At 40.1% G+C, this 27,310-nt stretch overlaps 1 protein-coding gene across 1 annotated transcript in view; it reads left to right on the top strand.

Annotated features, from left to right (window-relative positions):
- The first annotated feature begins 3,172 nt into the window (after positions 1-3,172).
- Positions 3,173-27,310, top strand: part of IL12RB2 (interleukin 12 receptor subunit beta 2) — a 93,315-nt gene continuing 69,177 nt past the window's right edge. Inside the window, exons 1-3 of the mRNA XM_049879540.1 lie at positions 3,173-3,642; positions 19,393-19,504; positions 21,564-21,851. Coding sequence (XP_049735497.1) covers positions 19,429-19,504; positions 21,564-21,851 — 364 coding nt within the window. The 5' untranslated portion in view covers positions 3,173-3,642; positions 19,393-19,428. The remainder of the gene's footprint in view (positions 3,643-19,392; positions 19,505-21,563; positions 21,852-27,310) is intronic.

Here is a 27,310-nt window from a genome sequence, read left to right on the forward strand (position 1 = left end):
TGGAAACTGAACTATTTCCTAGAAAAGGCTTTGTCACTGTCAGTGTGGTTATTCTCTTAGACAAGCTTTTGATTCGTAAGTGTATTCATCTAGCTACGACTACACGGAAAGCTATGTCACACCCGTAGGCTTAAAAATAATTATCCTAGCAATCATATTTTGACATTTTGGTTTGTTTGGTAGGCTCTTGCTTCATCAGGTATTTGCCACTGTAGAGGGGTTACTCTTCTGAAAATACAGAAGCAATATTTTTCCCTAATTAGACAAGCAATTGCTGGTAACAGCTATACATCTACTAGGGAATCTCCCCAGATAATAAAAGAAGACAAAGGAGGAGGAGGAAGAGAAAGGGAAAAAAAATAACAGTAATAAAGAAACTTATCTAGAAGTGTTAAACTCATATGGAAGGATCACCGACTTGCTAAGAAAAAGGATATATAATTTTTCAACTGCTTTTTGACTCTGTTGAAAGTGTTGAAGATCCAACAACACCTGTAACTTTGGTTGGCCAAAGAGAGGGAGATCCCTCCAGAACAAGTCAATTCAGCTCAATAATATTTATTAAGCACCTGGCCTATACCATTCACTGTGCCAGGTGCTGGAAAATATGGAGTGAAAAAACAAGAAAGATGTGGCCCTTGCGCTCACAGACCTCACAGTCTAGGGAGGATGCAAGATGAGAGAACTGTTTTTATCAATAACTATTGGCCAAAGCCTTCTCTTGATATTTAACCTTCAGTGGAATGATATACTGATGGACTTATAGCATGATGATGTCTCTGATAATATTTATGTAAGATTGGTCATCTTATTCAATGAATATTTATTTAACAATGCATCTTCTTATTTAGAGAAAAAAAGAAGACTATCATCATTTCCTGCATTTTGTTGTATTTTTGTAATTCCTTGTTCTTGTTAAACAACCAGATTCAAGTCCTGTCACCACCACCTCTCCTCTAGTCCCCCAAAGAAAATGGCTCAGGTGTAGTTGGAACACCATTTTGTGTTTGACTTACCAATGTTGTAAGATATTGTAATTTGAAGTTAACAGACCAGTGGTCTTCACACATTTTAGATTGTGCATTTCTTCAGGGAAAAAAAGGGGGTTTTGAAAGCACATTCTCAATAAATGTTCAGTTGTTGTTGTTATTTACTTAACAAATTTCATATACATTTTGAAATGTATACAAAAACATAAATTAAATTTTAATATGAGATTCCACTGCCATCAAGTCGATTCGATCTGATTCCGACCCATAGCAACCCTGTAGGACAGAGTAGATCTGCCCCGCAGGGTTTCCAAGGTCCATGGAAGCAGACTTCTATATCTTTGTCCTGCCGAGCAGCTGGTGGGTTCGAACTGTCGACCTCTTGGTTAGTTAGCCCAGCACTCAGCCACTACACCACCAGGGCTCCTTTTAATATGAGATAAAGAGTAAAATACATATTTTGGAATAATTTGTTTTATTTATTAACAAAACATTTCTTCTCACTAAAAACTATTATAAAATAATCTAATCCATGAGCTATGCAAGCTCGTTATTAACACTTATCTGTCATCATTAAATTATCCTTGGCATCCATCAGTTGTCATGTCAAACTATTCAGAAGCTGGTGTATCTTTGTCTATTTTCACAAATGGGTTCAAAACCCACTGAAATGTTCAATTGGAAGATTGAAACAGGATAACAAATTGTTTCTGAGTGTTTTAAGAAAATTTGTTTTGTAAGTGACAAACTTACATAATTTCCAGCAACAAAAACACATGACAATGGCAACATCTGAAAATACTTGTTTACAATTGTTCTCTTCATAGCACTTTCTCACTCAGTCTTACGAGGTTAGATTTACCTTGAGGAAATAAAGAGGCCTGTGATTTTTTTTTTTTTCCGAAAAATTTAGTAGGTAGTAAACTACTAAAAGCCATATAACCTGTTGCAGTCAAGTCAATTCTGACTCAGTTAGCCTATAGGACAGAGTAGAGCTGCCCCATAGGATTTCCAAGGAGCGCCTGGTGGATTCAAACTGCTGGTCTTTTGGTTAGCAGACAAGCTCTTAACCCTTATACCACCAGGGTTTCCAAAAGCTGTATGTCATTATAGAAAAGATCAGCAAATTTAGAATATTTGTCTTTTTGTGAAAAAATAAATAAAAATAACTCATCTTTAAATGACAACACTTTTAACTTTGCTACAAATTATTTCCCCGAGCGTTCACTATCTCATTAGACAATAATGCTAAGCTTCTACAATTTCAAAGACTTATTTTTATCAAATATTCACATAGATAAATTGCTGAAGCGTGTCACAAGCCCGTAAAAGCAATCTAGCATACATTCTTAATTCCAAGGGGTACACTTTTCATATTTATTATCTCCGAAATTCGGAGGTCTTAGGCTATTGCCCAGGCAGCGATGGTGATGTAGTTGTCACTGTCTGTAAGTGCTTGAGAAAACTGGGGTTTAGTAAGGGGAAGAATATCCCAGAGACCATAGTGGAGCACTCCTTTAAGAAATGCTGTTTTATTAACACTCTTACGGCCCCAAGGATGATATTGAATGAAGCAAAACAAAACAGATCACAAGGGTTGGACTCTGCATGTGGAGACATCTGAAGAATATCTTAACCAATTTGTCTTGCTTATACTTTCCTTTTTTGAGTGCACAAACTTGACAGATAATAAATACGTCTAAATAAATCTAAAGAAGATATTTCAATAAATAGTTAATTTAAAAGAATCTAAGTGATAAGAAAGTATTGTGGCAGTGTATGGGGCAATCCTTTTCATTTCTTACTGGTACAAAAATAATGGTATTTCTTACGGTTGATGCATTCCTAGATTCAATGAAATATTGCCTCAGTAAGGGGGCATTGCTCTGCATTGTGTAATTTTCCTTCTTTCCTCAGAACCCCACTTATAGAGCATGTGACCATTTAAGGCCAGTGTCATGCCATCTATTAAATGCTTTTCTTTTTTAAATAACAAATGCAAATGAAAGTTCTAATATTTTCTTCCCACACTCCAGTGGATCACGTTGCACACAGCCCACTTTGGAGACCGCAGACAATTACGCTAAAGTGTGGTTAAGAGCTGGGAGGTCCAGAGAACACAGGGGAAGAACATCTCTGAGGGAAGTTCTCTGATGAGCGTCAAAGAAGTGCCACTTCTTTGCGGCTGTGAAAGCTGAGAACACGGTTTCACCACACTTTTTCAGTCAATCCTTGCTCAGTCTTATGAGACAGGCTTTATTATCCTCGTTTTATATCAGGGGAAACTGAGGCGGGAAAAACTTACCTTGCTCAAGGTGACATGGGCACAGCCCACAAGTGACAGAACCCGATCCTGGCCCACTCCAATCGCTGCGCTGAGACCACAGGCGCTAGCCTGGCTGAGCGCCAAGCAGCTGAACGGTAAAGCCTAGTTCCCTCCGCCCTGGGCCACGGCGCGGCCCCCACCTGCCACCGCGTCCGCGCGCGCTTCTGCGCCTGGGGGCCCATCCCCGGGTCCGCGCAGCTGGCGCGGCGGGCGCTGGGACCCGGCACGCCGGAGCGCCCTCGGCGAGCGCGACACGTGCGCCCGGGAGCAACGGGGCCACCCGGTCCGCACCGACCCTGGACACGGCCCCCGGGCTGGCGACCCCTGGTGAGTAACCAGTGGCTCAGATGGGGCGGGAGCGCCGGGACCGCAGGGCTTCGGTGCCTCGCTTCTCCCCGTGGGGCTCGGGTGGAGGCCTCGGTTGAACGCTGTCTCCATGCTCTGGGCACCAACGTTCCCTTGAGGGTGCTGGGTTGGCGTTTGAACCGGTAGAGAGGAGGGGGCGCTCAGACGGATCTGCCAAGGCGGGCGTAAAGCGGTGGGCGCGGAGGGAGGGGATGGTATCTGGAAGAGTAGAGGGCAAAAGGCGCCCTTCCGGGCCCAGCCGTGGTCCAGACTCAAGAGTGTGGTTCGGGCTTGAAAACGGACCTTCTGTGGGTAAGATATTGGGAGGTTTAACATACTTTGGATGGGGGTGACCCTGCCGGTCTCTAGGCAGGCAGCACTTTCCTGTGGCCTCTCTTGACAGATCTGCAGTTCCTCCTGGCCAGTTAGTAGCAGGATGCTGGGGTGGGGGGAGGGAGGTGGCAAGCACTGGACCAGCTTCAGCTTTCAAGGCTGTGAAATGTCAGCTTTAGGGAGCCCCTTCTCACCTCGTTGGGGGGCATTAAATACAGGCATTCAAGCTATTATGTACTTGTATGATTGTATCCAAGCCTTATAAAGAGTGACCCAAAACTTTAAGAGAAGACTTTTTCCGGGCATGTCCCAAGAACAGGGCAAAATTGGTCTTTTTTTATTTTTTGAACTCTGAATATTTTATAATCTACTTCTCTGTGTGTGTGTGTGTGTGTGTGTGTGTGTGTCCTGGGTAAATGAAAATCTTTGCTGAGCACCTGCTGTGTACCTGGGCCTTAGGTATACATTGTTTTCCTACATGTCTTTAAAAACCCCAGTGAAGCTGTTATTAATATACCATTTTATAGATATGGAAAAGTGCCCACTTTCACACGGATAGTGAATTGGAGGTTTTTGGGTCCAAATTCTGTGATCCTTCCATTGACACCTCTGGCTCATAACAATATATTCATCTCCACCTGAGCAAACCAACAGATTCTCATTCTCCATTAACAAAGGATGGTACAGTGCACCGTTTCTCTAAAGTGTATCTGAAAGGATCTTAGTGGCCAAGAGCTGGCACTGTCTTCATCCAATTTTTTACTTTTTTTGGCGAAATCCTCAGTTCATTACTATCTCTTTGTTAGGTACAGCAGAAATTTCTAGATTTTGCAATGTGCTCTTTATGTCATGCATTTCTTGAATGTCATGATGGTTATATTGGATGATAAATTTCCAAATTGTGGCAAGCTCTGTGTTAGAATGAGTTTTAGTGTAAAAAAAAAAAAAATCTAAAGCACATGTATGAGTTTTCTGGCAGAAGAATCCTCAAGGTACAGTGAATGTTGTGCACTGTTTTTCAGTTGTGAATCTATTTTTGTAATACTGCACCCACTTTGGTCTCTGGCAAATTATTTGTTGTTTCTGTAATTACTCTCACAGTGTTGCTCTCCACTTACATACATTTACATATATATGTATTGTATATATACATTTATGTAGAATAGCCCAAAAAGAAATCAAAACCCCAAAAGAAGATTTATCCAAATTTCCTTTGCTCTTGGAATCTTGTGGTGCTCTTTGCGTTTGGCAACAATACTGCTTTTCAAATACAAATATGTACTGAACATCTATCACGTCCAAGTTGTTGTGCTAGGCACACACTGTAGTGCCTATAAAGAAATGTTAAGACCCAGTTCCTATCCTCACGAAGTTGAAACTGTTTGGGGAGACAAAAATTATAAGAACACTTACTAAAAAAACCCAAATCCGTTGCCAAGTCAATTCCGACTCATAGTGACACTTAGTATGTCATAAATGAGCAGTGGTATAAAGTCAGGTGGTCTGGGACGGAGTTTTAAAGAGTAAATCTATCAGTGGTGAGCCAGATGGATGGTCAAGGAAAGAGGTCAAAGACAAGGCTATCCTACTTAATTCTAACATCCTTGAAAAAGTAAGTAGTATTACCCTTTTTTATATAAAAATAATAACAGCAGGTGGTAGTATTTATTGAAGTCTTACTATATGCCAGGCACTATGGTAGGAGTTTCTCATTTAATCCTCAGGACAATCCTGTGAGATTGGTGCCGTTTTTATTCCCATTTTACAGGTGAGAAAACTCAGGCCGAGCAGTAAAATGATTTGTCGCAGGCCACAAAGTGAGAAGTGGTAGAGTTGAGACCTGAGTTCTTTGCTCATTTTGTAGCTACCTCAGTTATTCAGGAGCCCTTCTGGAAGATGAGACTGAGGTGGTGAGGGTAAACATAGTTCATTCCTCTTTGAGTGGATTGCTTTCCGGAGTCAACATGGGGAAGCACTGGCGCTTGCTGAGAATAAATGAGGGATGTAAGCTGAATTTAAATGGATAATTTGGATCATTTAATATCATCATTAATTATATTATTATTATCCATTATTACAATGGATAATTATCCATTTAAATGGGTAATCCCTGGGTGATACAAACGGTTTGCACTTGACTGCTATCCTAAAGGTTGGCAGTTTGAAGCCACCCAGCAGTACCACAGAAGAAAAGACTGGGTGATCTGCTTGCATGAAGATTACAGTTGAGAAAACCCTATGGAACAGTTCTACTCTGCAAGACGTGAGGTTGCCATGAGTTGGAGTTGACTTGATGGTCACTAAGAACAACAACAACAATAAACTGGAAAAAAAAAAAAATTCTAGTTAGACCAGCAGAACATCAGGAGTGAATTTTTCTCTGGTGATCATGAAGTAAGAAGGGAAGTGTGCAAGGTAGTTTTAATTAATCTAATCTGGGTTTACTTCTGGTTCTTCTTTATTATCTTGGTCAATTTGCAGATTTCTTCACCTGCAGAATAGAGATACTACTAGTAACTTTACATAGCACTTTTTTATAAAAGTGAGGTCATACAATATTTGTCCTTTTGTGAATGGCTTATTTCACTCAGCATAATGTTCTCCAGATTTATGTTTTGAGGATATATCATTATTCTTTATGGCTGCATAGTATTCCATTTATATATATACTGCTTTTTGTTTATCCGCTCATCTGTTTATGGGCACTTAGGCTGTTCCCTTATTTTTGCTATTAACATAGGTGTGCATACGTCTGTTTGTGTCACTTATGTTACATTTTTAAGGTAAATACCTGGAAGTGAGATTGCTGGATCATAAAATGGTTCTATTTCTAGTTTTTTGAGGAAGAGCCATACCATTTTCCATAGTGATTGTACAATTTTACAGTCTCACCAGCAGTGGATAAGAGTTCCAATCTTCCTACATCCTTGCTGGCATTTATTGTTTTCTTTTTGTTGCTGTTGTTGTTTTGATCAGTACCATTTTAGCTGGGGTGAGATGATATCTCATTGTACTTTTGATTTTCATCTCTCTAAAGGAGCCCTGGTGGTGCAGTGGTTAAGCGTCTGGGTGCTAACAAAAAGGTTGGTGGTTGGAACCCAGCAGCAACTCCTCGGGAGGAAGATGTGACAGCCAGCTTCTGTAAAGATTACAGCCTTAGAAGCCCTATTGGGCAGTTCTACTCTGTCCTACAGGGTTGCTGTGATTCAGAATCAACCTGACGGCAATGTGTTTGGTTTGGTTTCGGGAATGGCTATTGATTGTGAACACCTCTTCATGTATTTATTGGCTACTTGAATGTCCTCTTTGTGAACAGTCTGTTCTTGTCTTTTGTCCATTTTTAAATTGGATTGTCTTTTTGTTGTTAAATTGTTGAAGCTTTCTATATATTTTAGGGATTAAATCCTTATCAAATATATCGTTCCCAAAGATTTTTTCCCAGTCAGTAGGTTGTCTTTTTACTTTTTTGATGAAGTCTTTTGATGAGCATCCGTATTTGATTTTTATGAGATCCCAGTTATCTATTTTGTCTTTTGGTGCCCTTGCATTTGTAATTGTGTTTAATAGTCTATCCTTAAAAAAAGTCAGTCCCATAGTTTTGCCCCTATGTTTTCTTCCAAGAACTTTATGGTTTTAGCTTTAACATGGAGGTCTTTGGTCCATTTTGAGTTAGTTTTTGTGTATGAGGTATTGGTCTTGTTTCATTTATCTGCATGTGACTATCCAGTTTTGCTAGCACCATTTGTTGAAGAGACTGCTCCTTCTCCATTGAATGGTCTTTGACCCTTTGTCAAAATCAGGTGTCTATAGCTGGATGAATTTATTTCTGGGTTCCGAGTTCTATTCCACTGGTCTATGTGTCTATTGTTGAACTAGTACCAGGCCATTTTGGTTACTGTAGTTATATGGTATGTTCTGAGGTTGAGAAGTGTGAGACTTGTACTTTGTTCTTCTCTTTTCAATATTGCTTTGGCTATCCGGGGGCCTCTTTCCTTCCCATATAAAGTGGGTAATTAGTTTTCCATTTCGGTAAAGAATGTTGTTGGAATTTGGATCAGGATTGCATTATATCTATAGATTGCTTTGGGTAGTATTGACATTTTCACAATATTAAGTCTTCCAATCTATGAGCGGGCACTATCTTTCCATTTATGTAGGTCTCTTTCAGTCTCTTATTTAGTGTTTTATAGTTTTCATTGTACAAGACTTTTACATCCCTGGTAAGGCTTATTCTTAGGTATTTTATCATTTTGGAGGGGGGGAGATTCTCGTTTTTGAAATGAGAAAATGGAGGCTTTGAAATATGGAGTCACATATGATGGTGACAGGTGTAGAAATGGAGGAACCTGGGATGGTATTCGAATCCCCTAGCTCCAGAAAACGCACCCTTTCTGGTACATCAGCCTTCCCAATAGAAGGTAGCTTATTTCATCTATGCTTCTAGAAGGGCACAGAGAGTAAAAATAGAAAAGTTTGGATTTTTAAGATGTTATTGTACAAGTACGATGAAAATTGTAGACTTGTGGGAACTAATTAAGGAAAGAAAAGAGGAAATGTAGCAAGTAATATCCAGTTGATTTGGAAGTGTCTTGTTTCTTTAAGACTCCATTCATATCTTTTTCTTTCTTTCTGTTTCATTGGTATGTAGGGGGAATGTTTATTCAACATATGAAATAGTTCACAGTACAAATGATTCAGGGGTGTGGAAGGGAGGAGGTGGGATAAGATTCCTTAATGCATTTTAGGAGCCCATCTGCTATGTCAAGTGTGATATATCTGAAATGGAAATAAATACAACAGGATTAAAAGAAAAAAAAAAAAAAAACAGAAGAGAAGGGAGAAAAGATAAAGGAAAACTTTTTTAGAAAAATGATAAGGAGGTCCTAAAGAGGGAAAGGAGAAAACACACTGACTGGATTAAAAAAAAAAAAAAGAACAAAAGTTCAGAAGTCTCTAATTCAAGCAAGAGAAGAAAGTTTCTATACTTAGTTAAAACTAGGGTTAAAAAAACTACAACTACAAACACCAGTGAGAGGAGAGAAAATTCAGGGAAGCCTAAGCATCTGTACAAGAGAGAAACAGGTGTGTGCTGGATCAGCTCATGGAAAACATGTTTGGGCTATTGGGTAGAAAGAAGAAAAAAATAAAGGGAGCTGTTGTGGTATCACTTTCCTTCTCCATCAAGCCAATATGCCATTATGAAGGGGCCGATTTGATGACTGGAGTCCAACAGGCCATCTTTTGTTCATGCCATGGCTTATTAGGTTTTTCATCAAATGGTAGACTCAGAAGAAAGAAGCAAGTAAGACTTCAGTCAGGAGAATTTTTTTTCATGATGTAGCTCCTGAAAAGCCATAGACAAGAGAAGGTCAGCGCCAATGGCTAAGCTGAGAGTTAGCAACTTGGTGGATTGCAACTACTGTGCCAGTCCATCTTATTGAAGGTCTCATTCACTCTTGCTGGCCCTCTTCTTCACCAAACAGGATGTCCTCTTATAGCGATTGATTGCTACTGATGTTGTGTCCAAAGCAAGCAAATTGGACAATGTGCTGTTGTGATCCATAAGGTTTTCATTGGCTATTTTTCAGAAGTAAATTACCAGGCCCTTCTTCCTAGTCTGTGTTCTTCTGGAAGCTTCTCTGAAACCTGTCCACCATGGGTAACCCTGCTGGCATTTGAAATACCAGTAACATAGCTTCTAGCATCACAGAAACATGGAAGCCACCACAGTACAGCAAACTGACAAACCAGTGGAGGATATATTGCATACGTGCTGGGTTTTGTTGTTATTGTTTGACCTTCTTTTGAGGGGGGTGGGTATCAGAAATAATGATTCGAGCTTCTGAAGATTAAAGCATGAGACATTTGTTATAAGTAGATTGATATCATAGTGATGAAATGCAATGTGCCTGGCACATGGTAAGTGATCAACAAACTGTAGTATTAGTGTTAGTGTTAGCATTAGGCCTGGTGTTAGTATTATGCTGCCATTCTTGCTATTGATCAAAAGCAATCTCACATGCTAGAAAGAATGTTGGATTAGAAAGCAGGAGACCAAAGTTCTGATCTGGGTTCTGCTATTAATGTGGGCTTAGTCAAGTCAACCTCTTTTTTCTAGACCTTGGTTTATCCATCTGTAAAGTGGGGAAGGTGGAATAGATGACCTCCAAAATATTGCCTTTAATAGATACATCTGCTACATTACTAATATGTTACTGGAAGACATGTCTGTAAGTAGCTTTGCCAGCAGTAAGATTTTATCCCTGTCTCACTGGGTGACTAACATACATTTACCAGACAGCCAGCCTAACAAATCGACATAAAGATGAATGACCGATTAGATCATGAATTGATAATAATGGTGATAGGGCAGCACACTAAGAAAGCTTTACAAAATTTCCATAGAGCTCATCTAGATAATCAGGGCCTATGTTTCTACCTTTAGTCAACTGTAGTTATTGTGTGCCTTCTAAATGGTGGGGACAGTTACCGGTCCTGACTTCAAAACAATAAAATTAATCAATTGAAACATTTTTGGGGGCACAGAGAATGTCAGCAATATGTTAGAGATAAATAGATTCTTTTAGGAGAAATAAATATAAGAAATATAGAAACATTATTTTAATAATTTTTTGAGACTTAACAGTACAATTGATAACCTTAAAGTTAAACTCTGATTCATTATATTTAGAAATCACTGATATTGGTGATCTGTAATCACTATTTATAATCAAAAGTATAATTTACTATGGGAAAAGAAACATTTACACTCAAAGTAAATTAAACTTAAAGTAAGATTATTATAATTTTTTCCAGTTTCCATCTTCTACAAATGTAAATTCACCAATTATTTGTTATGCAAAGAATATAAGACATCAGAAGGCTTGCCCTACTGAGATGTAGTATATTATTTATCAATATAAAGTTCTAATTTAAATTAGATATTCATATTTAATCAACTTTACATCAACAAACATATTGAACATGGCAGTTTTTTACTGTTTCACACCCTTAATGCCATATCTTCTCAACATTTTATTTTGAGTGTTTGATACATTATAGAGGCAATAAATGACCTCCAGGGACTTATTGAAAACTTTGAAATTTTTACACATTTTGGTATGGTATTTTCAAAATTCCTTTCAATTTAAAAATAATTATATGACAGGACAATGCAATTGTTTGTTCTTGAATGTGTATGTGATTGAAAATATCAATAAATTACTACAAATTTTTTTTGAATGCTGAAAAATTACTTACTAAATGTAAAAACCTTAAAATAAGAGTGTCTTGGTTATCTAGTGCTGCTATGACAGAAATAACACAAGTGGATGGCTTTAACAAAGAGAAATTTATTCTCTCACAGCCTAGGAGGCTAGAAGTCCGAATTCAGGGTGCCAGCTCCAGGGAAATGCTTTCTGCCTGTCAGCTCTGGAGGAAGGTCTTTGTCATCAATCTTCCCCTGGTCTAGGAGCTTCTCAGCACAGGGACCACAGGTCCAAAGGACACGCTATTCTCCTGGCTCTTGTTTCTTGGTGCCATGAAGTCCCTCTGTCTCTCTACTTGATTCTCTCTTTTATATATCAAAAAAGATTGGCTCAAGACACAATCCAATCTTATAGATTGAGTCCCGCCTCATTAACATAACTGCCACTAATCCCATCTCATTAACATCTTAGAGATAGGATTTACAACGCATAGGAAAATCACGTCAGATGACAAAATGGTGGACAATCACACAATACGGGGAATCATGGCTTAGCCAAATTGATGCACATATTTTTGGGGGACTCAGTTCAATCCATAACAAAAAGTAATTCACATTGTGGGGGGAAAAAAAAAGATGAGCAGCTGCTGAGAAACCCTTTCCTTTAGAGAAGCATTGATGCACATTCTGGATCATCACTTGGTTGTTCTATGGCAGCCCAGACTGAAATGTCAGCTTTTTTGGGGGGGCGGAGGGGGCAGCAGGTACTTACTAGATAAACTTTAAGGTTCCTTCCTCCCCTGAGTTTTAAAGATTCTTTGATAGACAGGATTAGAAATAAAGATTGCCTAACATGTATCCTAACAAACATACAATTCTAGTATGTTGAAAGTCACAAGTGATATGAAAAAGAAATGAAGGGAAAATGGGAACTAGTCTCTAAGGGGTGCCTACTTAATGCTATGTATTCTCATGGGTCCTTGACATTATCACTTATTCTTCACAATAATTTTGTCTAGGTAAATATTACTATACCCGTCATTGTTGTTCTTGTATGTTGTCAAGTTGATCTCGACTCATATCAACCCCATGTGACATTGTAGAACTGCCCAGTAGGGTTTTCTAGGTTGTAATCTTCACAGGAACAGACTGCCAGGTCTTTCTCCCATGGAGCTGCTGGGTAGGTTAAACTGCCAACCTTTCTTTGGTTAGCAGCCAAGTGCTTAACCGTTGTTGCACCACCAGGGCTCGTTTTATATGGATGAGGAAACAGAGCTCTCACAGTTAATTATATACAGTACAACTGAGATTCAGTAGCCCTTTTCCACAATATCATACTGCTTCTTGCACTTAATATGGGGCTTCAGGAAAGAAAAAAAAAAAAGTAGAAGTAGGAAAGCATCCTACCTATGTGGAATGATCACCTGAAGACGAAAACAAGGGTTTCTTCCTAGCCTGGTAAAAAACGACTTTGAAGGAAATGCATACTTTGTGCTTCTCTCTGGAGCTGTGGGAAAAGAGACTGTCTGAGAGGAAGTTGTCCCCTCTGCCCTCTGCCAGTCACTGTTTCTGGCTCTGGTTCCCCCTCATCTGAGACATTGTTTTCACCGCCTGGAAACTGTCACAACTTGAGCGATGAGTCAGCATGCTCTTTGATTTTCTGATTCAAGGTAGGGTTGTAGTTTTAATGTTGACCCTCCAAGGAGGCTGTATGAAGGATGTTTACAGTTGATAGGAGGTTTCATTTTATTGGAAGATACCTCATTTACTTGAAGGTCTTTGGGGTTCTGAGTTTCTCATAAATGGAGAAGCTGCTTTTACCTAGTATTCAGAGAAAATGAGTGAGTTTATATTTTAGATCAATGTACTATATAAAACTCCAACTTATCTTCTATTTTATCTACTTCTGATACAAATCTTCATTTTAAAACTCCTTAGGATGACCAGTTGAATGTTTTATTTGTTTGGGGAATGTTATAGCTTCATAAATTGCCAAGCACATTGAAAATCCCTGTAAAGGTGTGCTGTAGACATCTTTTGCAGTTAGGAAGCAGAGACCTATTTAATTCCTATGTATTTGTTCATCCCATTATCTTCTAGTTCAATCCATCAGAATATTCCGGATTTTAATGCAGCAACTAAAGTAGCTTCAATAAACAAAAATTTACTAGCGATGTCGACCACAAGGCAGCAGAATAAGATCTGATTATTTTAAACTGAACTTACTTTAAATTAAACTGGAAATGCAATAGATCAGTGGAGAAAACTCATTTAAGTTTTGTCAGGCCAGCACATGTACTGGGTATTTACTGTGTGCCACATATTGAGGCCCTGTTCCTGAGGAGCTTGCAGGCTAATGGAGGAGAAAGGCAAATACCAAAATAGATTAGATCTATTTGATACAGTAGGTGCTAAGATAGGGGTGAAAAAACAAAAAAAAAATTTTTTTTTTTTTTTTTAAGATAGGGGTGGAAGCCCTGGGTAGTGCAAACGGTTAATGCTCTCAGCTACTAACTGAAGGATTGGTGGTTCAAGTCTACCTTGGAAAGCACCTCGGAAGGAAAAAATCAGTGATTTTCAAAAATTCAGCCATTGACAACCATGTGGAGCACAGGTCTACTCTGACACACATGGGGTTGGACATGAGTCCAAACTGACTCAATAATAACCAGTTAAGATAGGAATATGCTAGGATACTGAGTATACTGGTAAGACTTGCTGAGATCTGTTTCTTTCTATTCCCACTTCTTCAACCATGGTCCACATCTCCATCATTTTTCCCGGGGCCTCAGCAATTGCCTCTGCAATTGCTGGTCTGCCTGCTTCCACTCTGGCCCTCACACCCAGGGTCCAGAATAGTTTTTTGTTGTTGTTATTTGTTTGTTTTGTTTTTCCCAATGTAATTAATATCTTGCAGTGCCCCTAATTAAAACCTTTCAGTAGTTTTCCATAGATTTGAAGATAAAATCCAGGATCCCTTCCACAGCAAACAAGCACATGGTCAGTCTGGCCCCTGCTTTCTTCTCTAATTTCATTTCATACCACTCTCCTCACATTCACTTTCTCCAGCCACACTGATCTTATCTCTGCACCTTACCCATGGCAAGCTCTTTCCTCTGCTCCCAGGCTTTGCACTCACCGTTTTTTTCTGTCTGGATTACTCTTCCTCCAGTCTTCACTTGGCTGGTGCTCCTGGTCATTTGAATCTCAACTCATGCATCACCTGCTAGAAATGCTTTCATTGACCATCTTCTCCCCTCCCCAGGCTCTCTCTCCTCTAACTCTCTTTTGTATTCTTTTTAAATCTGAACTTATGTCCTTGTGATTTATTTCTTTGTTTTCTGCCACCTCACTATACAATGTTTGTTTCATGACAGCAAAAACCCTATCTGTCTTGTTCACCCCGTATGTGAGTCCTTGACACGTCATTATTGTTAGCTGCTGATGAGTTAGTGCCAACTCACGACAACCCCTTGTCAGCAGAATAAAACGTTGTCTAGTTCTGCATTATCTTCACAATTGTTGGTATGTTCAAGTCCGTTGTTGTGGTCACTGTGTATTTAGAGTGCCTTCCAACATGGGGCTCATCTTCCAGCACTATATTAGACAATATTCTGTTGTGATCCATAGGGTTTTCATTGGCTAATTTTTGAAAGTAGATTTCTAGGCCTTTCTTCCTAGTCTGTGTTGGTCTGGAAGCCCCTCTGAAACCTGTCTGCCATAGGTGACCCTGCTAGTATTTGCAATACTGGTGACATAGCTTCCAGCATAACTGCAACACGCAAGCCACCACCGTACAGCAAACTGGCTATGGGTGGTGGCCCCTGGCACGTAATAGGTACTTAGTGCATATTTATTGAATGGATGACTGAATGAAAGGTGCCTGAGCTGAGTTTAGACTGTCAGTAAAATTTAGCCAGTCTAAGAAAAGTGCAGAGGTAAAGTGATTAGCATGAGCAAAGACTCAGAAGCATAAATTGGCATAGAGTGTGCAGGGAAACTACAAGCAGCTCAGTGTGACTAGACAGTAGACTGTCAGCAGAGAGTAGTGGTGGATGTGGCTGGTGGTAAAGACAGAAATTAGCTCACAAAGATCATTGTATGTCATGACCTTGGACTTTATAGTTTAGAAGGAGGGGAAACCATCAGATTTTGGTTTAAATCAAAGCTTCTCAAACAGTTTAACCACGACCCACAAGAAACACATTTTATATTATCTGTAAGCTGAGGACCATCCCCAGCTTCTAAAGGCCCCCTTCATCTATCTTGAAAGGCAGCAGTGGGAGGTCATGTTCATCTTACATGACATCTCCCTGACTCACTCTTCTGCCTTCCTCTTCCATTTTTAAGGATTCTTATGCTTAGATTGGGCCTACCCAGAAAATTCAGGAGAATATCCCCATCTCAAGATCCTTAATTTTAATCACATCTGCAGAAGTTCCTTTTTGCCATGTAAGGTAACATTTCACAGGTTCTGGGAATTAAAGCCCTGAGCATCCTTGGGGACCATTATTATGCCTGTCACAAGAATGTTTATAGGGAGTTTTCTGTAGCTCACAGTCCTCCCATTCTTTTCCTTCTTGTTTTAATAGACGCTTATTGAGTACTTACTTCTTCCCAGTGCTAAGTGCTGGTAAACAGCAGTGAGTAAGAGAGTCAACGTTCCTGCTCTCACTGTGGTTTATATTCTAGCATATAAGATAGATGACAAACAAGTAATCGGGTAAACAAGGTAGTTACAGATTGTACCACGAAGGCAATAAATAAGATAATGAGCAGAAAGTAACTGGGAACAACTACTTTGATGGGTGATCGGAGAGGGGCTCTCTAAGGAAGTGGCATATGACCTGAGATCTGGAGGATAAATAAGCCAGCCACACTAAACCAGGGGAAGAGAGTTCTAGCAGAGGAAACGGAAAGTGCCAAGTACCCCAGGCAGCTAAGGGCTTGTCTTGTTAAGGAACAGCCTGAAGGCCAGTGTGAATGGAGCATTGGGAGAAGGGCAAAACAAGTAGAGCTGATGATGTTGGCAAAATGGGGAGAAGTGAGAAGTGCCTGAGAGACGGGGTGCGGTAAGGACTTTCGATTTTATTCTAACAGCCATGGGAACCTGTTGAAGGGTTTTAAATGGTGGCGGTTGGGGGTAACATGACCTAATTCATGTTTTTCAGAGATTAGTTGGTTATGTGAAAATGATTTACAAAGAGTCAAGGTGGCATTGGAGAGACATGGCAGGGGACTATTAGAGTGGCCTAGAGGAGAAAGGACCATGGTTTGGACTAGGCTGAGGATAGTAGAATGGATAGAAGTCGATTGATCTGTGACCTATTTAGGAGGTAAAATTGACAGGACTTAGTGCTGGTTTGGTTGTGGGAGATAAGAAAGAGGATAGAATCAACGATGAGTTTTATGTTTTTGAGCAACTGAGGGGATAAGAGAGTCAGTCACTGAGATAGAACAGAGTTGAAGATGTGGATTGGAGAGTCTTTAGCATAAGGATGATATCTAGAGCTAGGAAACCACGTGAGACCCCCGAGAGAGAGTAGAAATGGAGAGAAAACAATGTCCTTTAAAAATTAAAAAGCCAGGAAGTGGGGGAGGCAAGAAAGACTATTGAGAAAATGCTGATATTATTTGGGGCTTCCAAGAGTCATGACCGGGCTAGAGGTAGACGAGTCCAGGGAGCGAGTGGACACCTTCCTAGAACGCCAGTGAACAGATCTGCTGTATCTCTAGCACCTAACGTAGTACTTGGCACATGAAAGGTGGCCATCAATACTGAGTAAGTAAATTTCTCCTGAAGATCTCTGATACATTTTGGCACATTTCTAGGTATAGGGCTAAGAGGTAAACATTTGTGTTGGCTATTCCCAGTGGTCTGACATCATATGACTTTCCAGCCTAATTTACGGATTTTAGAACCACTTTGAATAGAACTTAGAGAATCTGCTAATAACTAGTAGAGCCATTCCTTAGGTTTAAATTGGAATGGATCAGAAATCAGCAGCTTGTATTTTCTGAACTACTCAAGATGAAAATACTCAGTAAAATAAATAAGAATATACACAAATAAAGTGGGGCTTTACGAAAAACCCAAATATTTCTTTTGGAACCCTTGGAATTCTTTTCTTACTGCCAGAGATGGATTTTTTACTTAGTTCTAGGGGGTGGGGGAAGGCAGGTTGAGTCGTTTTTGTCTACCGTTATTTCCAGAAGCACCTGACTAGATTAGAATTAGTAGTCCTTTTGGGCCTTAACATTGTTGTTTCACAGTCATGATGCAGCCCTCTTTAGAAGAAAAGTTTTGTGTGGCATAATTATTATTTTAACACTAAATATGAAATCCATCTTGTTTTGACAGTTTTGCGTCAGCCTTGGAACAATTGGTAACCACAGTGTAATATCGCACACACTTCTTTGGGAACAGACTGTAACCGTTGCTTATGTTATGGTCCCTTTGATGAAACAATTGAAATTGTGCTAACATCTTTTGCAGAAGTGTGAAGAAACCTCCAGACTATCTAGAACATCTGGATCACTAACTTTTGCTTCAGAGTTCTCTAGTGGGAGGATTTCTCTCTAGTCTAACACATCAAAGCCGAGTGTTTGAACCCCAAGAATATTTTTAATGACTCTCATAGTTAACTTAGTTAACAAAATTCAGAAATATTTGGTTAGGGCTGTCTAGTAGACAGTACATTCTAAAAGTCTTCTCCCATTTTTCTAACTAGACATCCTTCCAACCAAATTTAAATGTCATTTATTTTTCTTGAAAGTGTTTTGTCTTGCTGGCCTGACAGAGACTGGAGAAACCCTGAGAGTATGGCCCCCAGATACCCTTTCAGCTCAGCAGTGGGGTCACTTCTGAGGTTCACCCTTCAGCCAAAGATGGAGCAGACCTATGGAACAAAACAAGACTAAAGGGGTGCAGCAGCCCTGGGGCAGGGACTGGAAGGCAGGAGGGGACAGGACAGCTAGTAATAGGGAACCCAGGGTTGAGAAGGGAGAGTGTTGGCATGTCGCAGGGTTGTTAACGAATGTGTGTACTGTTTGATGAGAAACTAGTTAGTTCTGTAAACCTTCATCTAAAGTACAATTTAAAAAAAAAACAAACAACTTTCTCCAGCCTTTTGTTCAGGGAGACAGTGCTTTGAGATGGATCTCCTTGTCTCCTTACTTGCTGCAAGTAAGAAACTGTTTTCAAAAATAAATAAATAAATAAAGTGCTCTGTGACTATCTTTCCACCCCCTTACTGCCTCACCTCACCAAGAATCAATTGCTCCCTCCTTGGTCCTCTAATAGCTGTGTTCCTTTATTACAGGAATATCACATACCACATTGCATTATAGTTACTGATATTTGTTTCCCTTCCGCCAGCACAGTGTTTGGCATAAAGTAGGTAAATGACAAGTCTTTGGATGAATAAATGAATGAGTGAATCAAAGAAAGAATCATATTGACATTTCAGTTACTTGGAGATGATAGATGTCAAAAGAGGGCCTTACCTGCAAGAGGAGCTCTGGTGGCACAGTGGTTAAAGCACTCTGCTGGTGACCAGAAGGTTGACAGTTCGAACCCACCAGCCACTCCGCAGGAGAAAGATGTGGCAGTCTGCTTCCATAACTAAAAAAGGATTTGGAAACGTTATGGGGCAGTCCTACTCTGTCCTATAGGGTCACTATGAGTTGATAACAGAGGGTTTGGTTTTGGTTTTACATGCAAGAGGAACTTGTCTGTATTTGGATCATAATGCCATTGAACACTGAAGAAGGGGGTAGTTTGTGAACTAATATTATCGAGTATCAAGCACTATGCTTTTATATATATGACTTTTTTATATCTAAAACTCTGAAAGATAAATTTCATAGTTCCTATTTTCTCAATGAAGGGACTGAAGCTCAGAAAGGTTAAGTAACTTACCCATGGTCACAAAATATTTAAAGCTGGGTCTAAAGGACTCCAGAGCCCATCACCTCTCCTCTCATCCAGTAGTGACCCCAAGACTCATAACTTGCGGGGGAGGGTAGCCAAGATTTTCAATGTAGTACTTTTAAAGGTGTGCTTTATTTTTTACAATAACAAAATCTTAGCAGTGTGGAAAAATGAAATGACATTTTAACTCTTCTGAACAATCTTGGTTTTAGTATTTTCTAGATGTATTTTACATGAATGAATTTGTCTCTTTTACAAGGAAGAAGACAGAAGTTCCTTCCAAAGTTGACCGTTCATGGCATGTGCTGTTAGAGGCTGCTCACTGGCATTTATTTGTATAACCACGTGGCTGCTGGTTAAAGCAAAAATAGGTAAGATGGTTCTGTAAGCTAATCTGTGAAAGGATTTGAGATTTAAATTCTCAGTTACAGCTATAAGATGCGTTTCTGGCAAAGGTTCTGGTAGGTGGTCTTTTGTAGTCAGTCTTCTGTCACTTACGTGGTTATGTTAGGTACCCAGGTCTACAGCTAAATGTATTTTTTAAATTTATACTCATTATTAATGTAAGAGCCCAATCATATCATTTTCTCTTAAGAAAGTGGCTAGGTAACCCAGCTAGGCTTCCTATATGCATGTTTTACGTTAGTGTGCATTTTAACAAAGGGTTTTCATGGATGAATTCAGCTATGCTCAAAAAAACAAATAATGGCTGGCATTTTCTTTGCTTTTTATTGGGAGCTTGTTTTTGGCTTTCTTAAAGAGGAAACAGATCAAAGTAGCAGAAAACAAACATATAAATAAGATAAGAGACCGGGAGACTCAGTCTGAAAATAAAAATGAGAACTTTTTATTTAAAATGATTTTCATTCTTGCCTTTACCTGATTTCAATAACTTTTTACCAATTCTTGTTTATGGCAGTTTAAAATCCAAGCAACGTTACAATTACCCAAAGAAGATTTTCAGTGGAGACTTTATATCACATCTGAAAATGCTGGATGAATCTATAGTTCTGAAGTTCTTGTCATCAACAATTACTGAATACCACAGGCAACTGTTAATTTCCTAGTAGCTGTCATACTTATTAATATGAAAGCTTCTGGGGAGTAGGACAACCTCTCTTCTAAATGTAATTTAACGTGGTACCTGGCGTATGGGAAGTAGTATGGAGAGCTTCTTTTTTAAAAGGAGGAATACATTTATGTAATCTCATAGGAGTTATAGAGGGTAATGGTTCACCCAGCCCAGGGCCTTACCTATTGAAAGCCTTACCAGAATACAACATTAAGACTTAATGTCCACCTTTGATGACAACTACAAACACACCAGGGCCCCGGATATTTTCTGTTGTTTTTTTTTTTATAATATAATCTTGCAGATTATACATACTTTACACTACTAACACAGTGTCTCTGTTGTCTGGTGCTGCTGTAACAAAAATACCACAAATGGATGGCTTTAACAAAGGGAAATTTACTCTCTCACAGGCAAGGAGGCTAGAAGTCCAAATTCAGGGTGCCAGCTCCAGGGGAAGGCTTTCTCTTTTTGTGAGCTCTGGGGGAAGCTCCTTGTCATCAATCTTCCCCTGGTCTAGGAGCTTCTCAGCACCCCAGGTCCAAAAAATACACTACTCTCCTGGCTCTTGTTTCTTGGTGGTATGAGGTCCTCCAGTCTCTCTGCTTAATTCTCTCTTTTATAGCTCAAAAGAGATTGATTTAAGACGCAACGTAATCTTGTAGATTGAGTCCTGTCTCATTAATATAACTGCCTCTAATCCTGCCTCATTAACACCATAGGGGCAAGGTTTACAACACACAGGATAATTACATCAGATGACACAATGGTGGACAGTCACACAATGCTGGGAAATGATGGTCTAGCCAATTAGACACACATTTTGGGGGAATACAATTCAATCCATAACATATAGCAAGAGAAGGAATTATTCCTAAATCTGCCCCTAAATTTTCCAATACCCTTTTAGAATGTTTTTTTTTTTGGGGGGGGGGTATGAGTATTAAAGTTAGCATTATAAATTATAAATGGTGATAAAAACAAATATGATTTATTCTGAGAAGCCCTCTTTAGCAGTCTGGTGAATGACTTGCATACAATAGAGGCTGGTTGTTCCTGGAACTGTGTTCCTGTGTGTTTTTCCCAGCCCTGTTTTCTCACCACTTCCTTATTACAGCACTAGTTACGATACTACCGTTTTGAGAAGGATGCATATTTGAATTCAAATACAGTTAAAGTTTAATATGGTTGCCTTCTATTCTCCTTATGTATCACCAATACAGCCAGAACGGTATGGACTATATGTCCATGATGTGATGGGATTCATGTTACCCTGCCTTTGGGAATTACACAGACCCTCCATTCTGAAATAGATTTCCTCTGTGCCGACTGAGTGTTGCATTTGTATCTTATTGCAGACGTGTGCAAGAGAGGAGGTGTGACCGTGAAGCCTTCCCATGTGATTTCTCTTGGATCAGCCGTCAATATTTCGTGCTCTTTGAAGCCCAAACAAGGCTGCTCAAGCTATTCCAGTTCTAACAAGTTAATCCTCTATAAGTTCTACAGAAAAATCCATTTTCACCATGGCCTGACCCTGAGCTCTCAAGTCACAGACCTCCCCCTTGGCACAACCGTGTTTGTCTGCAAACTGGCCTGTCGGAGCAGTGATGAGATTCGAATATGTGGCGCAGAGATCTCCGTTGGAGGTGAGCATTCCATTCTGAATTCCTAAAAATTGCTGTACTTTTGGTACTTGAGATGGGTTAAACAGAAATCCTAATGGAGAACGCTGTTCTTTCTTCCCCTATTACATGGAATATTTTATCTTGATAGCAACACAGGAGAACCTCTATGTGAGAAGTCCAGAAATCAGTAGAATTCGGGGCTTATTTGTTTTATTTTGTCCATTAAGACCATTTACCTGTTTTCCTTGGACTGCAATGACAGGAAATTGGAATTTCTGCAGCTCAGTCTTTGCGCCTCTTGACATGAAATTTTGTTCAAAGGTACAATCACCAAAGGAAAAAAACAAAAAAAGGAGATATCTCTTTCTACTTGCACAGCCCAGGCCAACTACCTAAGCTGAACACCTCTCCCTGTCTCTAACTTAATGTGCAAAAAGCAGTTTGCACTTCTCATAAATAAATAGACAACATCAAAAATACAAATCATGTTTTCAAATATATTTTTTTAGTTAGTTCTCATAGTCTTCTTCGTTCCCTTCCGACCACAATCACCCCTGACCACTGGTTATCTATCATACTTAGCAGAGGTTAAAAGAGAACTATCAAAACCGACTCGACAGCACCTAACAGCAGCAACACCATCACACTTACTATCTTTTTCAGGGTTCTCTAGAAAACTGCCGGAGACAAAACTGACATGCTAACACTTTGTTTCGGGGAGGGAGGTGTGTATTCATGGGAGGCAAAAGTGAGGAAGTGAGCCAGGAGAGGAGGGAAAGCAAATCCAGAGTGGTTAAGTTATTAACTGGCCACGACCTTGACAGAAAACACAGAGGTTGCTTGGTCACTAGGGGCATGCCCAGAAAGAGCATACGGAAATGAAATGACAGGAGAAGGAGAGAAGAATTTATCTGTCTCTCATTGATCAAAGTTCACCCCCGGGGCAGCAACCCAGCACTTCTGTGATGCCCTGATGGTCCCTCCAGCCAGCTGCTGAGAAGTAAGAACTAAGACGTCAGAACTGGCATCTGTGGCGTGAGCCAGCAGCTCGTGTGCCTGCAGCACCTAACAACAGCATCCAGCAGCCTACAGCATCCAGCCTTGTAGACCCAGCCAGGCAAGCCAGTGAGCAGCCATAGCCATTAGTGATCCCATGGTGCCCTGTGCCTCAGTGGTTCCAGGAAGCTTCAGAATGGAGGGAGAGGCATGAGGAGTTGCTGCACCAGGCTGGCTAACCAACATGCAAGTACAGGGTTTCTGCTCTGAAGGCAGCAACATGGAGCTCAATGAGATTCTTTCCAGGAAAGAAGTGAACCTCTCCTCTGTGACCTATAAGGATATGGTTGGTGTCAGGCAGTTTTCCTAGAGGGCCACCAGAAATATTGAGCAGACAATCATGGCCAAGCAAATGAGTGGGGATAAGAAGAGTAAGAGGTGGCATAAACTAGATCCAGCACCCTTTTCCCAGCTCAGGCCTCCCATTTATAGCACTTACAGATCATACACAATCAGCTTAGACTGCCTGTGATGAGTAAAAGGAGCTTGGCCTTGAATCCCAACTCTGCCACTAGCAGTGTACCCTTAGACAACTTACATTGTCTGAGCTTCAGTGTCTCCATTTGTGTTATAAAGATATGAACACCTGCTGCATAAGATGGTTGTAGTGATTAGGTGGACAATGAATAAGGAAGACAGAAGAATTGATACATTCAAATTTATGGTGTTGGCGACAAATATTGAATATATCATGGACTGCCAAAAGTACGAACAAATCTGTCTTGGAAGAAGTACCACCAGAATGCGCCTTAGTAGCACGGATGGTGCGACTGCGTCTCACTTACTTTGGACATGTTATCAGGAAGGACCAGTCCCTGGAGAAGGACGTCATGCTTGGTAAAGTAGAGGTCAGCAAAAAAGTGGAAGACCCTCAAAGAGATGGATTGACACAGCAGCTGTAACAATGGGCTCAAACATAGCAAAGTTTGTGAGGATGGCAAGACTGGACAATATTTTGTTCTGTTGTACATAGGGTTGCTACGAGGGAACCAACTCCACCGCACCCAGCAACAACAACAGCGATTTGATGACACATTATATGCAAAGAGCTTAATCTACAGCCAGCCACATAGGAGGCACTTAGGTAATGAGAGCTAGGATTGTGATTTCGTCCAATTTTACTCTTTTTTTCATGTGTGCAGTCTGCTGGCTACCTGTGCATGTTTCCTTAAAAGAAAGTACAGGCATTGGTTATCCATAAAATGAAATAAAACACACACACACACACACACACCATTGGTCCTTGCTTCCCGTGCCCTCAAAACACTTGAATATTTCAACCAGGTAATTCACTGTCTCACCAGACCAATATTGCATATTTGTATAAGACATTCTCAGCTCTGTGATATCAGTTCCAGGTGTCCACAGTGCGGCTGTTTTCTTCTTTTTTAGTACACCAGCAACAGCCTTGGCAATCAGCTCCCTTGCAGAGGTACTTAGCCATTTCATTCCGTTTCATATCTATGTTGAGTTACATTAGAATACTGCCATCCTCTTTACAGTTTTTACTTTTCCATCCAGTGCACGTGGATACATTTATAACAATTTATGGGATCCGAAGGTCTAGGGAGATGGTGACACTTATCTGTCCTGGTGCAGCCCTGTTGGCTTGTGCAACATGAACAAGTGGTAACCACACCATCAAATGACTGCTTTTTGAGGTGAAGGACTGACTGGAAGTGACACCTTTTTCTGAGTATAGCCAGTCATTCCAAGAAAAGGCACAATGAATTTTGGTTTCACCCAATGTAATACACTCAGTCCTATCTAGTGAGGAGGCAAACAGCCCATTTTCTTTTCTGTGCTAAGTGGTAGTACAGAGAGCTATCACATGTCCCGAGAGGGTCTATAATAAATTTGGCTGGTTTTTCAGAACTGGAAATAGGTAGGCTGCCTAGCCTCATAGAATTGATCCACAAACCATTTAGATAATCAAGGCAATAAATTAATTCTTGCTTGGTGGTTTTTAATAGATGCTTTGACTGTGAATATTTCTGAAAACTATTTTTCCTCTATTTCTGCTAATAAGTAGGACTTTTAAAAACAATAACAACCATAATACTTATAACAATTTATTATATTGTAAGCTATTTTAACTTTTCAAAGCCATTGATTGCTGTTCTTTCCTTGGCACTGACTACATTAAGGAGAATTATGTCTGGTTTCCCCTGGGGCAGACAGACTCTGCCAAAACCAAGTCCGTGTCAAGATCCAGTGAAGGCTTTAGGGTAAAAATGGTGGGTTGAATGTATGTATTTACTTTCATTCCCCCTGGAATAAGGTCAAATTACAAAAATTTCGAGTGGCGTAAACCCTCAAAGACAAAAAGAATAGGGAGAGGAGGACATATCAACAAATTTTTGGAAGCTGGAAAGCAGGTGGGCCAGTGATAACTGACTTAGCCTACAGCTGACAGTGAGAAAAGTCAAGAAGAAATTTGATTTAAGGCAGAAGCCTTCCTCCTCAGACTCAGAAATTGGTGGCAACATGTACTTCTGGGGAAACCCTGGTGGTGTCATGGTTAAGACTTTGGCTGCTAACCAAAAGGTTGGCAGTTCGAATCCACCAGGTACTCCTTGGAAACCCAATGGGGCAGCTCTACTCTGTCCTATATTCTGTCCTATACAGTCAGTATGAGTCAAAATTGACTCAATGGCAATGGTTTGTTTGTTTGTTTGTTTGTTTATGTACTTTTGGAAGTGAGGGCAAAAGTGGGGCTAAAACAAGAAGTTTGATTGAAAATCTATTCAAAATGCAGCTACAGTCTCAAATGCTGGCCCCCTAGTCTAATGTAAGACTGGAGGTTTGGTATGTGGAAAAGTAACAGAAAGAATCTCTGAATTAGGGAACACTTTTTTTAGAGCCCTGTAGTGTAGTGGTTAAGAGCTCAGCTGCTAACCAAAAGTTGGGCAGTTCAAGTCTACCAGCCACTCCTTGGTCAGCAGTTCTACTCTGTCCTATAGAGTCGCTATGAGTTGGAACTGACTCAATGGCACCTAACAACAACAACAACAGTCCCCTAGTTGTGACCCCTGGTGGTGCAGTAGTTAAGTGTTTGGCTGCTAACCAAGAGATCAGCAGTTCAATCCACCAGCTGCTCCTTGGAAACTCAATGGGGCAGTTTTACTCTGTCCTACAGAGTCACTATGAGTCAGAATCAACTCGATGGCAGTGGGTTTGGTTTTCAAGTTTTTTAGTCCCCTAGTGGGCAATAGCGTACTGAAAACCAGGAATGTTAAGGGAACACTTAGAGTTCTCTTCCTCCATTCAGCTCCCAGAATGCTGGCAGCCAGGCCTGTACCCTCTAGGTAGAAGATTAGAAAATTCTTTCCTAGGAAATCTGATGAGGCCAATAGGAAATATCTAAAAATATTGACAATAGGGGTTCCCCAAAATACCTAGCCAGATCACCATTGGATGAAATCCAGAGTTAACAAATGCCCTCCCCCCTCCACCCAGTCAACACACAGGCTGAGCTTCCAATCTGTAATTTAGTGCCCCATTCCCACACAAGTTGCCTCCGAGTCCATTCATGGTGACCCCATGTGTGTCAAAGTAGAACTGTGCTTCATAGGGTTTTCACTGGCTGATTTTTCAGGGTAGAGCACGAGGCCTTTCTTCCAAGATGCCTTTGGTGGACTTGAACCTTCAACCTTTAGGTTAGCAGCCAAGTGTGTTAACTGCATCACTCAGGGACTCTCCTCTAGATGAGTGAAAATACAAGATTTTGAAGAAACTGCCTAACAAGAGAGAGGTAAACCAAAAAAACAAAAACAAAACACATGGTACAAAGCAAATAAGCAAAGTGGAGAAAATAGAAAGTATTTATGGAGAAGAAAATGTTAAGAAAAAAAACTATCTTTAATACCCTTAGAGAATTAAGAGAAAATATTACATACATAACAAGAATAAACCAAAAAACCAAACCCATTGCCATCGAGTTGATTCCAAACAAGAATAGGATGCTATAAAAAGGAAACATTCAGGGAATAAAACACATGCCCCTAAATGAGAAAGATGATAAGCAGAAATTAAAAACTCAATGGGAGGGTAGAAATGGAAACTGAGGACATTTCCCAGATAGTAGAGCAAAAAGACCAAGAGTTTAAAAATATGGACAATAAAAGATAAAATTAGAGGCAGGTCCAACTTATGAATAATAGAAATTTTTAGAAAGAAATATAGGAGGGAGGGAGTCATCAGAGAAATAATTTAAGAAAAATTTTCTCAAACTGAAGGCCAAGAGTTTGCAGAATGTGTGAACCCTCTGAGAACTCATAAGAATGGATGGAAATAGACCCTCATTTAGCACATCTTTGTGAAAATTGAGAATACTGGGGACAAAGAGAAGATTCTACATTCTTTCAAAGAGAAAAACAGACCATTTATAATGGTTGAAGAATCAGAATGGCTTCAGGCTTCTC

Source organism: Elephas maximus, chromosome 3 (genome assembly GCF_024166365.1).
Source record: "Elephas maximus indicus isolate mEleMax1 chromosome 3, mEleMax1 primary haplotype, whole genome shotgun sequence".
Classification (NCBI taxonomy): domain Eukaryota; kingdom Metazoa; phylum Chordata; class Mammalia; order Proboscidea; family Elephantidae; genus Elephas; species Elephas maximus.